The sequence below is a fragment of the Pristis pectinata genome, chromosome 22 (assembly GCF_009764475.1).
Source record: "Pristis pectinata isolate sPriPec2 chromosome 22, sPriPec2.1.pri, whole genome shotgun sequence".
Taxonomy (NCBI): Eukaryota; Metazoa; Chordata; class Chondrichthyes; order Rhinopristiformes; family Pristidae; genus Pristis; species Pristis pectinata.
Genome location: NC_067426.1, coordinates 32673671 through 32690519, shown reverse-complemented (window position 1 = coordinate 32690519; position 16849 = coordinate 32673671). Strand labels below are relative to the sequence as shown.

At 56.7% G+C, this 16849-nt stretch overlaps 1 protein-coding gene across 2 annotated transcripts in view; it reads right to left on the bottom strand.

Annotated features, from left to right (window-relative positions):
- oscp1b (organic solute carrier partner 1b) overlaps positions 1-16006 on the bottom strand; it is a 45504-nt gene extending 29498 nt beyond the window's left edge. For both annotated transcript variants that reach the window (XM_052036365.1, XM_052036366.1), the window contains exons 1-2: positions 15877-16006; positions 15128-15360 (exon numbers count right to left, since the gene is read on the bottom strand). In XM_052036365.1, the coding sequence (XP_051892325.1) occupies positions 15128-15239 (112 nt within the window). In that variant the 5' untranslated portion in view covers positions 15240-15360; positions 15877-16006. The remainder of the gene's footprint in view (positions 1-15127; positions 15361-15876) is intronic.
- Positions 16007-16849: the final 843 nt, after the last annotated feature.

Here is a 16849-nt window from a genome sequence, read left to right as displayed (position 1 = left end):
TCGTGCTCAGCCCATTGCTATTTGTCATCTATATCAATTATCTGGATGAGAATGTACGAGGCATGGTTAGTAAGTTTGCAGATGACACTAAGATAGGTAGTGTCATTGACAGTGAAGATGGTTAGCAGGAATTAGAGGGATCTTGATCAGCTGGTAAGTGGGCCGAAGGATGGCAAATGGAGTTTAATTCAGATAAGTGCAAGGTGTTGCATTTGGGGAAGACAAACGAGGGTAGGGCTTTCACAGTGAACAGTAGGGCCTGGGGAGTGTTGTAGAACAGAGGGACCTAGGAGTACAAGTACATGGTTCCCTGAAAGTGGCATCACAGGTAGATAGGGTGGTGAAGGAAGTTTTTAGAACAGTGGCCTTCATCAGTCAGGACAATGAATATAGGAGTTGGGATGTTATGTTGCAGTTGTACAAGATGTTGGTGAGGCCACATTTGGAATATTGTGTTCAGTTTTGGCCATCCTGCTACAAGAAAGATGCCATTAAGCTGGAAAGAGTCCAGAAGATATTTATGAGGATGTTGCCGGGACTCGATTGACTGAGTTATGGAGAGTGGTTGAACAGGCTGGGACTTTATTCAGTGGAGCATTTGCGAAAGAGGGGCAATCTTATAAATGTATAAAATCATGAGGGGCATACATAGGGTCAATGTGCACAGTCTTTTTCCCCAGGGGTGGGGAAATCAAGAACTAGAGGCATAGGTTTAAGATAAGAGGGGAGCTGAGGGGCAACTTTTTCCACCCAGAGGGTGTTCAGTATATGGAATGAGCTGCCAGAGGAAGTTGTTGAGGCAGGTACATTCATAACATTTAAAAGGAACTTGGATAGGTACATGGATAGAAAACGTTTAGAGGGATATGGGTCAAATGTAGGCAAATGGGCATCTTGGTTAGCATGGACCAGGTGGGCTGAAGGGCCTGTTTTTATGCTGTATGACTATGCACAATATTTATTTCATACCCTGCCATTACTTTATTCCCCATAATAACAGTTTTCCTGTCTCCAAATGTCTCATTTACTGTGGCTATGATCTCCCTTTCTACATAGTTATAGAACCTTTTATTTTCCCCAATCTACTTCAGGCAACCCACCCCTGAAATCAATATAACTGGCTTTATGCTCAATACTAGTTTCTGACTGAATGATTTCTCTCGAACTGCAGATAAAATTCTATCATATTGTGATCATGTTGCCCAAGAGATCCCTTACCTGAAATTACCAATTAATCCTGTCTCTTAACACATGACATGGTGTAAAAATTGCTGTTTTTCCTAGTTGGTTTCATATGTTGCACAAAAAAACTGACCGAAATGCACCAAGAACTCGTCCGCTAAACTACCCATGACATCTAATACCCCAATCTAACTTTAAAAAAATTAGTTTGTGAGAATCAAACTCTGCTCACATGAAATGTTACAAAACTGCTCAAATTAAGAACTTTAATTGTTGTGTAGGATTGCTTCATGTTAACTTTTGTACATCAAGGTCTAAAACCTCCAGAAGGCCTTGAATAGAAATTACACCATATAGGTAAACACAAAAAGCAGTGAATTAAGGTTGTTTTCTGAGGAAACTGTTGGACTAGGTTAAAGGGTTTTTGTTTTTGTTTGTTATTGTCACTTGTACCAAGGTACAGTGAAGAACTTGTCTTGCATACCGTTTGTACAGATCAATTCATTACACAGTGCATTGAGGTAGTAGAGGGTAAAAACAATAACAGAATACAGAGTAAAGTGTCACACCTACAGGGAAGTGCAGTGCAGGTAGAAAATAAGGTGCAAGGTCAAACAATGTAGATTGTGAGGTCAAGAATCCATCTCATCGTACAAGGGAACCATTCAATAGTCTTATCACCATGGGATAGAAGCTGTCCTTGAGCCTGTTGGTATGTACCCTCAGACTCCTGTATCTTCTGCCTGATGGGAAAGGAGAGAAGACCCAGGTGGGTGGGGTCTCTGGTTGCCTCACCAAGGCAGTGAGAGGTATTATTACAGAGTAAATCTGATAACACCTTCCTAAGCACCCCAAGGCACAGTTATACCTGCAAATCCAACACTGGTCTCGAGTTATCCTGCTCCTCTCCTATCTATGGTACAACCGTGTCTTGTCAAGAGACTTGGCACCGAAATCATTTAAGGACAATAAATCATGTTATACTCAAGAACTATTTACCCTCACTTTGGTAAGTCAGACCATCAGGCTGTGCTCCTTCTCCCTGCATACAAACAGAAGCTAAAATGGGTGGATCCAGTACAGAAAGTCATACAGTATTGGTCTGAGGAAATAGATGAGCTTCTATGCAACTACTTTGAGTCAGTGGATTGGTCTGTGTTCAAAGACTCAGCTGCTAGCCTGGACAAGTATGTCACCACCATCATGGACTCTATCAGCAAGTATGTTGAGGACTGTGTACCAAAGAGGACAATCAGGATGTTCCCAAACCGGAAACCATGGATGAACTGGGAATCCACTCCCTACTGAAGTCTAGGACTGCAGCATTCAAATCAGGTAACCCTGACCTTTATGAGAAATCGAGATATGACCTCCATAAAGCTATCAGAGATGCCAAGAGACAATATCAGTCCAAAACTGATTCCCAGACCAACCGTCAGTTGTGGCAGGGCTTACATACTATAACGGGCTACAAAACGAAGTCGGGCAGCATCACCAACAACAGCGCATCTCTTCCCAATGAGCATAATGCATTCTATGCATGTCACCACCCACCCCAACAGCCTCTAATACACCGGTCCATACATGGTCACCGGTGAGGACACAAGATCAGTCTTCCGGAGAGTGCACCCATGCAAAGCATCTGGCCTGGATGGTGTCTCTGGCTGTGTCCTCAGATCCTGTGCAGATCAGCTGATGTGGGTACTTGCAGACATTTTTAACCTCTCCCTGCTTCACTACGAGGTTCCCACCTGCTTCAAGAAGACCACTATCATCCTGGTACCCAAGAAAAACAAGGTAACGTGCCTTAATGACTACTGCCCGGTGGCTCTGACATCTGTCATCATGAAGTGTTTTGAGAGGCTGGTCATGGCACACATTAACTCCAGCCTCCCAGAAAACCTTGACCCACTGCAATTTGCCTACTGCCAAAACGGGTCTATGGCGGATGTCATCTCCCTGGCCCTATACTCATCTCTGGAGCATCTGGACCATATAGACACCCATGTTAGACTATTGTTTATTGACTACAGCTCCACCTTCAATACTGTAATTCCAAGCAAACTCATCACCAAACTCAGACCTGGGACTCAACACCTCCCTTTGCAACTGGATCCACGACTTCATGATTAACAGACCGCAATCAGTGAGGATAGGCAGCAACACCTCCTGCACGATTACTCTCAACACTGGTGCCCCACAAGGCTGACTCCTCAGCCCCCTACTCTACTCCCTATACACACGACTGCACGGCCAGATTCTGCTCTAACACCATCTACAAGTTTGCAGATGATACCACCTCAGTGGGCTGTACCTCAAATAATGATGAGTTGGAGTACAGGAAGGAGATAGAGAGTTTAGTGACACAGTGTCTTGACACAACCTTTCCCTCAATTTCAGCAAAACAAGAGCTGTTCATTGACTTCGGGAAGCAGGATGGTACACATGCACCCGTCCACATCAATGGTTCAAATTCTTTATTTATTCCAAAATACAAATCAACCCTTATGGAAAAATGCCATTCTACAACAGTTATCCCTCTGAAGGAAGACACACATTCAAATGGGAGTGGAATAAAAAGGAGCATGAACTGAATGTGTCAAAATACTTCAGAAATCTTCAACATGCTTTCCAAGTACATACATAAAAGGCTTCTATGCTTTATATTTCAGAATTGTAAACTCCATTCTTTATAATTAGACTTGAAATATTAGCTTGAGAAGTGGTTGGGGAGAGGTAGTTGGATGGAGATGAACGAAGTGGTGATGGTGAAAAAGAAATGTTTAGAAGAAAAGTAATTCTTTCTCACCTTGGTCTCTAGTGAGATTTCTTCCTCTATCTTTGCATTTCTAGTTTTGGTATACAGGCATGCAAAGTAGGCCTGGGCCCTTATTAATAACTCCAGGTGAAACAGTGTTCATTTGCATTGTGCTAAGTGTGTACTTGTCTTGGTTCTAAAGATGCACACACCAAATGGATGTCTTATTTCAGAGTCCTGAGGTGTTCTTACACTTCCACGAGTCCCAGTGCCTCCAAGTATAACTACATCCATGTCACGACTGATGAGTGAAGAGCAGATGGCCATGGACTTCCATTTCCAGAAGCTCCCTGGTGTGATTAATGCACTAGTTCTATTCTACTAAAGCCAAATAGGAAAAATAACAACCGTCAGCCCTCTCCACTTACTTTGGAAGAAAAAGAAAATATTCAGGGCTGAAGATTTATATTCTGCAATGCTATGAGCCTATTTAGAGTAGGTGATTTAGAACTACACAGGGCAACTATGTAGCTATACAAAGTACAATACCTCGTTTTCGGTCTGCCTCTGGCCAATCATCTACAAGGTGTATGGAAAGAAAAGTAAATGACAAAACTATTTTTTAAAAATGTACAATTATTTTACAAACCTAGTTGTCTGGTGACTAGCATTTCACAATTTATTATTGTAGGAAGCAATGTATAATGAAATATTGTTCAATATGTTTAAGTTAACACAAGTAATAAACAATGGCCTTGCCAGTGACACCAAGATCCTGAAAAATGAATAAATAAAGTTGTTTTGTTTCCCCCTGATATATAAAAACTTATCACCCCTCACACTGGGGCTCACTAAACCCACAGGCTACTTGTTGGCCTGTGGCACTGCAGCACCCCGCCATAGACAGCTACTGAGCCCTATGCCGGTGTACTGGGGTGACAACTAAAACTGCATCAAGGAATCCAGTAAAAATGCATGATGATTTTACAATTATGTCAAGTTAGAATGCAAAAAAAACCTATCAGAAATATGACTATAGATCATCTTTCCAGGATATATCTGGAGAGAATTAACTGAACCAGGTAATAATAATGTTAAGTACTATGATCAAATCCTATTCCACCTCTCTAACCCTTAACGTCAATAGCATTGAGGTTATATATTCCAAATAAGAGAATTTTTCATGTTTGTGTCAGCTGACGGCACCCCCCCCCCCAAAATTTTGTACATAAAACTCATATCCACAGCCCGCAGTCATCTTAACTCTATTTTGGATGACCCAATAAACACATCTGATTCGACTTTCAAATGTCTCCTTAAATCTCTCTTCTGCCATACCTTCATTTATGTACCTTAATGCCTCTAACATTTACACTCATTTGTTTCTCAAACTCATACTAGAAAGGGCATAGGTGGGCTGAAGAAAACTCAGATGGTTTGGTACAAGAACTAAAACTGCAGCTACATGGAAAGACTGAACAGATTGGGTCTTTTATCAATGGAGGAGCTATTTACAAAAAAGTTGGACAGAGTGTATGTGGAGGGAATGTCTCTACCTTAGAGTTATGCTAATAAAATAGACCTCTGCCACATTTGCTTTAGATGTGACAGAGATCAATTTTCTTACTACAATCCAAGCAAAAAGCATGGCTGCAGATGCTGCAAGTCTGAAACATGGTGCAGACATTTGACAGGCCCCGTTAAGTGTAGTGAAAACGGGAGCCTATTTTAATGTCAAGTATAAATTCTCCTTCACAACTGCTAAAGTTGGCAAAAATTTAAAACATTTTTCTGATGTTGCAGTAGTTAGAGTGAACTAATATATTTAGAAAACTTCCATTAGACTATAAGTTAGATAAATAAGAAACTAAGACATGGTAAAGCAGGTAGTATATCTGGATAGCACTAGGAGAGAGCTTGGACCAAATCACAAGTGAATACGTCTTCAATTTTAACCCGTCTCCATTAAGCTATATTGCAAATTGGAGATACTTCAATACATAATAGCAAAGGAGGGCAGATTGCTGAAGATTGTACTCCTTTACAAAGTGTAAGTGCAAAGTCAGAATGAAGTTGGTGAACAATTGTACAGCAAAAAAAAGGCTAATACACCCTTTCCTTTTTAACTAGTGCAAAGTGGCCGCAGTGTGTGCCATTTACAAAATGCACTGCAGTTACTCAACCAGATCTCCTTGTGACACTAAATTAACAGTTCTCTATGCCAATCTAATCCTTCTTCCTTATTTTAGCACGTTCTTTAATGCATCATTTCAGAGTCAGAGCAATTCAGCACGGAAACAGTCCTTTGGCACACCAAGTTGTGCCGACCATTAAGCATCTCAATATTTTTCTCAGCTACTTTGCATTATTCCACATTTGTGTCCAATCACTCTTTCTTCATTAACTAAGGCAAGTAGCATGGGTAGGCCTTGTGGCTTCCTCAAGCCTGCCCCACCATTCAATATGATGACGGCTGATCTATTCCAGTGCTCAACTCTTCTGTTATGGCAATTCCCCACAGCCCTCAATTTTCTGATATTTCAAAAATGTATCTACCTCCCCTTTAAGTACCCGCAAATCATTTAATCTCCACAACCCTCTGGGATAGAGAATTCCAGAGCTTTACCAACCTCCGAGAAGAAATTCCTGTGCACCTCAGTCTTAAATGGCCAATCCCTTACCTTGTAATTACATCCCCTCGTTTGAGATTCTCCCACTGGTGAAAACATCTCAACATCTACAATGTCGCGGCTCAAGACCTGTTATGTTTCAATAAGATCACCCCTCATTCTAAACTCCATAGATTACAGATCCAACTTTGTTAATCAGTTATATAGGACAACCCTCTCATACCAGGGATTAGCCTAGCACCTTCAATTTGTACAAACCTCATTTGCTTTCCAAAGGTCAGTTTGATTCCCAACACTGCTCAAGCAGACTACATTCAAAGGACTGTGCATTACCATGACATAGCTCTCTAGTGCCCCACTGAAACGAGATTCGTGACAAGAGACAGAATTTTGACTAGGGAAGGATATAGAGCACAGTGGAATCTCATCCCATCTTCAAAGTAACCATACACACAGCACTTCCAATCAGGTTAGTGATGACCTAGATTGCAGCCATTCTCTTTAAGCAAGCCAGAAACTTGAAGGAAGGGCAAAAACACTGCTCCGACTGTTCCAAGACCAATCTAAAAAGATGCAGATAGTTCACTTCACACCTTTGTGAACTATTCTGATGTCACTATTATCCACTGGACATAAGGAACAGAAATGGATAATGATGAACAATATCAAATAATGCCATACAAAGTAGAGGTTACATTCAAAAATTAACTAAGCGTTGGTTGGTAAGTGAATATTGTTAACGTGCTGATGACATGAGACATTGGGGTTTGGTTAGGTGCGTGTTTACAGTTTATCCAGAGACCTGTAACGATACAAATGGCAGAAGGGAAAAGAATTGGGTCCATGTTTTAGAAAGGTAACTGACCGGCGGTGAGGGCGTTGAGGTGGAAATGCTGGTCGTCGGTTGGATTTTATTACCCCAAGTTATGGAGATGAGGGGGAGTGGGGACGTGTGATTCTAGTTTACCAGACTGGGGCATGGCAGTAGTTCCCTGTGAAACAATAGCAGCCCAGGGATTTGGGATAACGGGGGGAGCTCACTGCTTGGACAGTGTGCTCTGGTCCGGTGGCTGGGCTGGGGTTACAGAGGGGTTGGATGAACCTTACAAAGACGCTACAGACCCAGGGAACCTGGCCCTCCAGGGCGCACTCGCTCCCGGTTCCCACCGCCTGGGATCATTCGCCCCCGCCCAGCTCCCCCCCCTCAGGGTCCCATCTCGCCCCCGCCCCCCCTCCTCCTCCTCAGGGTCCCATCTCGCCCTCGCCCCCCCTCCTCCTCAGGGTCCCATCTCGCCCTCGCCCCCCCCTCCTCCTCCTCCTCAGGGTCCCATCTCGCCCTCGCCCCCCCCTCCTCCTCCTCCTCAGGGTCCCATCTCGCCCTCGCCCCCCCCCTCCACCTCCTCCTCCGGGTCCCATCTCGCCCTCGCCCCCCCCTCCTCCTCCTCCTCAGGGTCCCATCTCGCCCTCGCCCCCCCCTCCTCCTCCTCAGGGTCCCATCTCGCCCTCGCCCCCCCCTCCTCCTCCTCCTCAGGATCCCATCTCGCCCTCGCCCCCCCCTCCTCCTCCTCCTCAGGGTCCCATCTCGCCCTCGCCCCCCCTCCTCCTCCTCCTCAGGGTCCCATCTCGCCCTCGCCCCCCCCTCCTCCTCCTCCTCAGGGTCCCATCTCGCCCTCGCCCCCCCCTCCTCCTCCTCAGGGTCCAATCTCGCCCTCGCCCCCCCCTCCTCCTCCTCCTCAGGGTCCCATCTCGCCCTCGCCCCCCCCTCCTCCTCCTCCTCAGGGTCCCATCTCGCCCTCCGCCCCCCCCTCCTCCTCCTCCTCAGGGTCCCATCTCGCCCTCGCCCCCCCCCCCTCCTCCTCCTCAGGGTCCCATCTCGCCCTCGCCCCCCCCCCCCCCCCTCCTCCTCAGGGTCCCATCTCGCCCTCGCCCCCCCCCCCCTCCTCCTCCTCAGGGTCCCATCTCGCCTCGCCTCCCGCCCCCCCCCCCCTCCTCCTCCTCAGGGTCCATCTCGCCCTCGCCCCCCCCTCCTCCTCCTCCTCAGGGTCCCGATCTCGCCCTCGCCCCCCCCTCCTCCTCCTCCTCAGGGTCCCATCTCGCCCTCGCCCCCCCCTCCTCCTCCTCCTCAGGGTCCCATCTCGCCCTCGCGCCCCCCCCCTCCTCCTCCTCCTCAGGGTCCCATCTCGCCCTCGCCCCCCCCTCCTCCTCCTCCTCAGGGGTCCCATCTCGCCCTCGCCCCCCCCTCCTCCTCCTCCTCAGGGTCCCATCTCGCCCTCGCCCCCCCCTCCTCCCTCCTCAGGGTCCCATCTCGCCCTCGCCCCCCCCCCTCCTCCTCAGGGTCCCATCTCGCCCTCGCCCCCCCTCCTCCTCCTCAGGGTCCCATCTCACCCCCGCCCCCCCCCCCTCCTCCTCCTCCTCAGGGTCCCATCTCGCCCTCGCCCCCCTCCTCCTCCTCCTCAGGTCCCATCTCGCCCTCCGCCCCCCCTCCTCCTCCTCCTCCTCAGGGTCCCCATCTCGCCCTCGGCCCCCCCCCCCCTCCTCCTCCTCCTCAGGGTCCCATCTCGCCCTCGCCCCCCCCTCCTCCTCCTCCTCCTCCTCCTCCTCAGGGTCCCATCTCGCCCTCGCCCCCCCCCCTCCTCCTCCTCCTCAGGGTCCCATCTCGCCCTCGCCCCCCCCTCCTCCTCCTCCTCAGGGTCCCATCTCGCCCTCGCCCCCCCCCCCCCTCCTCCTCCTCAGGGTCCCATCTCGCCCTCGCCCCCCCCTCCTCCTCCTCCTCCTCAGGGTCCCATCTCGCCCTCGCCCCCCCCCTCCTCCTCCTCCTCAGGGTCCCATCTCGCCCTCGCCCCCCCCCCCTCCTCCTCCTCCTCCTCCTCAGGGTCCCATCTCGCCCTCGCCCCCCCCTCCTCCTCCTCCTCCTCCTCCTCCTCAGGGTCCCATCTCGCCCTCGCCCCCCCCTCCTCCTCCTCCTCAGGGTCCCATCTCGCCCTCGCCCCCCCCTCCTCCTCCTCAGGGTCCCATCTCGCCCTCGCCCCCCCCCTCCTCCTCCTCCTCAGGGTCCCATCTCGCCCTCGCCCCCCCCCTCCTCCTCCTCCTCAGGGTCCCATCTCGCCCTCGCCCCCCCCCCCTCCTCCTCCTCCTCCTCCTCAGGGTCCCATCTCGCCCTCGCCCCCCCCCTCCCTCCTCAGGGTCCCATCTCGCCCTCGCCCCCCCCTCCTCCTCCTCCTCAGGGTCCCATCTCGCCCTCCGCCCCCCCCCCCTCCTCCTCCTCCTCCGGGGCCCATCTCGCCCTCGCCCCCCCCCCTCCTCCTCCTCCTCAGGGTCCCATCTCGCCCTCGCCCCCCCCCCCTCCTCCTCCTCAGGGTCCCATCTCGCCCTCGCCCCCCCCCCTCCTCCTCCTCCTCAGGGTCCCATCTCGCCCTCGCCCCCCCCCCTCCTCCTCCTCCTCAGGGTCCCATCTCGCCCTCGCCCCCCCCCCTCCTCCTCCTCCTCAGGGTCCCATCTCGCCCTCGCCCCCCCCCTCCTCCTCCTCCTCAGGGTCCCATCTCGCCCTCGCCCCCCCCCCTCCTCCTCCTCCTCCTCAGGGTCCCATCTCGCCCTCGCCCCCCCCCTCCTCCTTCCTCCTCCTCAGGGTCCCATCTCGCCCTCGCCCCCCCCCTCCTCCTCCTCCTCCTCAGGGTCCCATCTCGCCCTCGCCCCCCCCCTCCTCCTCCTCCTCCTCAGGGTCCCATCTCGCCCTCGCCCCCCCCCTCCCCTCCTCCTCCTCAGGGTCCCATCTCGCCCTCGCCCCCCCCCTCCTCCTCCTCCCTCAGGGGTCCCATCTCGCCCTCGCCCCCCCCCTCCTCCTCCTCCTCAGGGTCCCATCTCGCCCTCACGCCCCCCCCTCCTCCTCCTCCTCAGGGTCCCATCTCGCCCTCGCCCCCCCCCTCCTCCTCCTCCTCAGGGTCCCATCTCGCCCTCGCCCCCCCCTCCTCCTCCTCCTCAGGGTTCCCATCCTCGCCCTCGCCCCCCCCTCCTCCTCCTCCTCAGGGTCCCATCTCGCCCTCGCCCCCCCCCTCCTCCTCCTCCTCAGGGTCCCATCTCGCCCTCGCCCCCCCCTCCTCCTCCTCCTCCTCAGGGTCCCATCTCGCCCTCGCCCACCCCCCCTCCTCCTCCTCTCCTCCTCCTCAGGGTCCCATCTCGCCCTCGCCCCCCCCTCCTCCTCCTCCTCAGGGTCCCATCTCGCCCTCCGCCCCCCTCCCTCCTCCTCCTCAGGGTCCCATCTCGCCCTCCGCCCCCCCCCCTCTCCTCCTCCTCAGGGTCCCATCTCGCCCTCGCCCCCCCCCTCCTCCTCCTCCTCAGGGTCCCATCCTCGCCCTCGCCCCCCCCCTCCTCCTCCTCCTCAGGGTCCCACTCGCCCTCGCCCCCCCCCCGCCTCCTCCTCCTCCTCAGGGTCCCATCTCGCCCTCGCCCCCCCCCCCTCCTCCTCCTCCTCAGGGTCCCATCTCGCCCTCGCCCCCCCCCCCCTCCTCCTCCTCCTCCTCAGGGTCCCTCTCGCCCTCGCCCCCCCCCTCCTCCTCCTCATCCTCAGGGTCCCATCTCGCCCTCGCCCTCCCCCTCCTCCTTCCTCCTCAGGGGTCCCAGTCAGCGCCCTCAGACCCCCCCCCCCCTCCTCCCTCCTCAGGGTCCCATCTCGCCCTCGCCCCCCCCCCCTCCTCCTCAGGGTCCCATCTCGCCCTCGCCCCCCCCCCCCTCCTCCTCCTCCTCCTCAGGGTCCCATCTCGCCCTCGCCCCCCCCCCCTCCTCCTCCTCCTCCTCAGGGTCCCATCTCGCCCTCGCCCCCCCCCCCCCTCCTCCTCCTCCTCCTCAGGTCCCATCTCGCCCTCGTCGCCCCCCCCCCCTCCTCCTCCTCCTCCTCAGGGTCCCATCTCGCCCTCGCCCCCCCCCCCTCCTCCTCCTCTCCTCAGGTCCCATCTCACCCTCGCCCCCCCCCTCCTCCTCCTCCTCAGGGTCCCATCTCGCCCTCGCCCCCCCCCTCCATCCTCCTCCTCAGGGTCCCATCTCGCCCTCGCCCCCCCCCCCCTCCCTCCTCCTCGGGTCCCAATCCTCGCCCCTCAGCCCCCCCCCTCCTCCTCCTCCTCAGGGGGTCCCATCTCGCCACTCGCCCCCCACCTCCTCCTCCTCCTCCTCCTCAGGGTCCCATCTCGCCCTCGCCCCCCCCCTCCTCCTCCTCCTCTCAGGGTCCCATCTCGCCCTCGCCCCCCCCCCCTCCTCCTCCTCAGGGTCCCATCTCGCCCTCGCCCCCCCCCTCCTCCTCCTCAGGGTCCCATCTCGCCCTCCCCCCCCTCCTCCTCCTCAATGGGTCCATCTCGCCTCGCCCCCCCCTCCTCCTCCTCCTCAGGGTCCCATCTCGCCCTCGCCCCCCCACCCCCCTCCTCCTCCTCAGGGTCCCATCTCGCCCTCGCCCCCCCCCCCGCCTCCTCCTCCTCAGGGTCCCATCTCGCCCTCGCCCCCCCCCTCCTCCTCCTCCTCAGGGTCCCATCTCGCCCTCGCCCCCCCCCTCCTCCTCCTCCTCCTCAGGGTCCCATCTCGCCCTCGCCCCCCCCCTCCTCCTCCTCCTCAGGTTCCCATCTCGCCCCTCGCCCCCCCCCCTCCTCCTCCTCCTCAGGGTCCCATCTCGCCCTCGCCCCCCCCTCCTCCTCCTCCTCAGGGTCCCATCTCGCCCGTCTCGCCCCCCCCTCCTCCTCCTCCTCAGGGTCCCATCTCGCCTCAGCCCCCCCTCCTCCTCCTCCTCAGGGTCCCATCTCGCCCTCGCCCCCCCCTCCTCCTCCTCCTCAGGGTCCCATCTCGCCCTCGCCCCCCCCTCATCCTCCTCCTCAGGGTCCCATCTCGCCCTCGCCCCCCCCCTCCTCCTCCTCCTCAGGGTCCATCTCGCCCTCGCCCCCCCCCTCCTCCTCCTCCTCCTCAGGGTCCCATCTCGCCCTTCGCCCCCCCCCCTCCTCCTCCTCCTCCTCCTCAGGGTCCCATCTCGCCCTCGCCCCCCCCCCCTACCTCCTCCTCCTCAGGGTCCCATCTCAGCCCTCGCCCCCCCCCCCCTCCTCCTCCTCCTCCTCAGGGTCCCATCTCGCCCTCGCCCCCCCCCCCCTCCTCCTCCTCCTCCTCAGGGTCCCATCATCGCCCTCGCCCCCCCCTCCTCCTCCTCCTCAGGGTCCCATCTCGCCCTCGCCCCCCCCTCCTCCTCCTCCTCAGGGTCCCATCTCGCCCTCAGCCCCCCCCCCTCCTCCTCCTCCTCAGGGTCCCATCTCGCCCTCGCCCCCCCCCTCCTCCTCCTCCTCCTCCGGGTCCCATCTCGCCCTCGCCCCCCCCCTCCTCCTCCTCCTCCTCCTCAGGGTCCCATCTCGCCCTCGCCCCCCCCCCCTCCTCCTCCTCCTCAGGGTCCCATCTCGCCCTCGCCCCCCCCCCCCCCTCCTCCTCCTCCTCCTCAGGGTCCCATCTCGCCCTCAGCCCCCCCACCCCCCCTCCTCCTCCTCCTCCTCAGGGTCCCATCTCGCCCTCGCCGCCCCCCCCCCCACTCCTCCTCCTCCTCCTCAGGGTCCCATCTCGCCCTCGCCCCCCCCCCCCCCTCCTCCTCAGGGTCCCATCTCGCCCTCGCCCCCCCCCCCTCCTCCTCAGGGTCCCATCTCGCCCTCGCCCCCCCCCCCCCCTCCTCCTCCTCCTCCTCAGGGTCCCATCTCGCCCCCGCCCCCCCCCCCTCCTCCTCCTCCTCCTCAGGGGTCCCATCTCGCCCTCGCCCCCCCCCCCCCCCCCCCTCCTCCTCCTCAGGGTCCCATCTCGCCCTCGCCCCCCCCCCCCCTCCTCCTCCTCCTCCTCAGGGTCCCATCTCGCCCTCGCCCCCCCCCCCCCTCCTCCTCCTCCTCCTCAGGGTCCCATCTCACCCTCGCCCCCCCCCATCCTCCTCCTCCTCCTCAGGGTCCCATCTCGCCCTCGCCCCCCCCCCTCCTCCTCCTCCTCAGGGTCCCATCTCGCCCTCGCCCCCCCCCCCCCCCTCCTCCTCCTCAGGGTCCCATCTCGCCCTCGCCCCCCCCCTCCTCTCCTCCTCAGGGTCCCATCTCGCCCTCGCCCCCCCCCCTCCTCCTCCTCCTCCTCAGGTCCCATCTCGCCCTCGCCCCCCCCCCTCCTCCTCCTCCTCCTCAGGGCCCCATCTCGCCCTCGCCCCCCCCCCCCTCCTCCTCCTCCGGGTCCCCTCTCGCCCTCGCCCCCCCCCCCTCCTCCTCCTCAGGGTCCCATCTCGCCCTCGCCCCCCCCCTCCTCCTCCTCCTCAGGGTCCCATCTCGCCCTCGCCCCCCCCCCCTCCTCCTCCTCCGGGTCCCATCTCGCCCTCGCCCCCCCCCTCCTCCTCCTCCTCCTCAGGGTCCCATCTCGCCCTCGCCCCCCCCTCCTCCTCCTCCTCAGGGTCCCATCTCGCCCTCGCCCCCCCCTCCTCCTCCTCCGGGTCCCATCTCGCCCTCGCCCCCCCCTCCTCCTCCTCCTCAGGGTCCCATCTCGCCCTCGCCCCCCCCCCCCTCCTCCTCCTCCTCAGGGTCCCATCTCGCCCTCGCCCCCCCCCTCCTCCTCCTCCTCAGGGTCCCATCTCGCCCTCGCCCCCCCCCCTCCTCCTCCTCCTCAGGGTCCCATCTCGCCCTCGCCCCCCCCCTCCTCCTCCTCCTCAGGGTCCCATCTCGCCCTCGCCCCCCCCCCTCCTCCTCCTCCTCCTCCTCAGGGTCCCATCTCGCCCTCGCCCCCCCCCCCCCCTCCTCCTCCTCCTCCTCCTCCGGGTCCCAACACGCCCCCGCCCCCCCCCCCTCCTCCTCCTCCTCCTCAGGGTCCCATCTCGCCCTCGCCCCCCCCCCCCTCCTCCTCCTCCTCAGGGTCCCATCTCGCCCTCGCCCCCCCCCCCCTCCTCCTCCTCCTCCTCCTCCGGGTCCCATCTCGCCCTCGCCCCCCCCCCTCCTCCTCCTCCTCCTCCTCAGGGTCCCATCTCGCCCTCGCCCCCCCCCCCTCCTCCTCCTCCTCCTCAGGGTCCCATCTCGCCCTCGCCCCCCCCCTCCTCCTCCTCAGGGTCCCATCTCGCCCTCGCCCCCCCCCTCCTCCTCCTCCTCCTCAGGGTCCCATCTCGCCCCCGCCCCCGCCCCTCCTCAGGGTCCCATCTCGCCCCCACCCGCCGCCCCCTCAGGGTCCCATCTCGCCCACGCCCGCCCGCCCACCCCCCCCCAGGGTCCCATCTCGCCCCCGCCCGCCCGCCCACCCCACCCTCCTCAGGGTCCCCTCTCACCCCCGCCCCCCACCTCCCCCTCCTCAGGGTCCCCTCTCGCCCCCGCCCCCCACCTCCCCCTCCTCAGGGTCCCCTCGCCCCCGCCCCCCACCCCCCACCTCCCCCTCCTCAGGGTCCCCTCTCGCCCACGCCCCCCACCTCCCCCTCCTCAGGGTCCCCTCTCGCCCCCGACTCCTCAGGATCCCGTTCGCCTCTGCGCTCGTCCCCCTCCCCTCTCTCCCCCTCCGGCTCGCCCACCCCTCCCGGGCCCGGCTCTGCTACCCCGAGCCGCACCTTTCTTGGCCTTGTCGTTCGGGATGTTCTGGGCCCGGAGCCGCTGGTCCAGGATGTAGAGCATCTCTCCGCCCAGGTTAATGAAGAGCAGGGGCAGCGTTCGCAGCGACATGTCGGCCCGGGCCGCGGCCACTCACCCCGCTACCTCCCCTGTTGCCTTGACGCGCCCGTTGCCAGGTCGGTGATGTGCCCAGAAACCCACCAATCAGCATCGCCGTCACTGCAAGGTCCGACTAAAGGGATGAATTAAAGAAATAGGGAATTCCCTTATTTTATTGAGCCGACGGTAAATCTCACCTGTGATGATCATAGATTATCTTTATTTTGCCAATAACTCATTTATTTATTAACATTTAGAGATGTGGCAGACCCAGCATTTATTGCCTATCTCTAATTGCCCTTGAGAAGGTGGGAATGAGCCATCTTTTTGAACTATTGCAGCCCTTCTGGTGAAGTGGCCCCATTGCTGTTGGAGGGACAGTTGCAGGATTAAGTCTCAATGAAGATGGAGTAACAACGATATATTTCCAAGTCAGGATGGTGTACAACTTGAAGGGGAACCTACAGATGTTCCCATGCACATGCTGTCCTTGGTCTTGGACGTGGAGGTCACAGTTATGGGAGCTGCTTTTTGGATTAGCAGAGGTGAGTATCTAAGATTTTTTTTAAAAGAGTTTATTTACAGCGTGGTAACAGGCCCTTCCGGCCCAACGAGTCCGCGCTGCCCATTTTAAACCCAATTAACCTACCCGTACACCTTTGCAATGTGGGAGGAAACCGGAGCACCCAAAAGAAACCCACGCAGACACGGGGAGAACATACAAACTCCTTACAGACAGCGACGGGAATCGAACCCTGATCGCTGGCGCTGCAATAGCGTCGCGCTAACCGCTACGCTGCCGTGCCGCCGTCTGCAGCGTGTTTTACAGATAGTACATGTTGCAGCTATAGTGCACCAGTTGTAAAGGGAACGAATATTTAAACTGACAGATGGGTCGCAATCAAATAGTCTGTATTGCTTTAAATGTTTGGGGGATCAGGTGGTGAGTTATTTGCTCCAGGCACCTAAGTCACTGACCTGCTCTTGCTTTATGTGGCTGGTCAGTTGAGTTTCAGGATAATGGTGACCCTCCAGGTTGTTCACGGTAGGGAACTTGGTGATGGTCATCCACTGAATGTCAAGAATTGGTGGTTATACTCATTTGTTAGAGTTGGTTGTTGCTTGGCACTTCTGTGGCATGAAACTTACTGGGGCATTATTTCCCACGCTCACTTTAAACCTACCAGTTTCACTGGAAAATGTATTGTTCTATTGATGTGAATTTAAAAGATGTGAATTAAAAGTGTGTTGGAGTATTAATAGAATAATATACCATAATTTGGAAAATCTTTTTGTCTGATACTGCCAAGTCCTGATCATGCTGGATTAATGTTTTACTGTGTTTGCTACTTATCAGCTCATATCTGAATGTTGTTTGTCTTTCTGCTTGCAGGTATGTAAAGTTTTAATTTTGAGGAGTTGAGAATGGAATAGAAGATTTTCCAATCATCAGATGTCCTCATTTTTGGTCACGTAATGGGAGGCAGGTCACTGATAAGCATTTGAAGATAGTTGGGCTTAGAACACTGCCATGAGGAACTCCTGAAGGTGGGACCTCCAACAACCATGATTGTCTTACTTTGTGCAGTGTTTACTGCTTGACATCCATTGACTTCAATTTT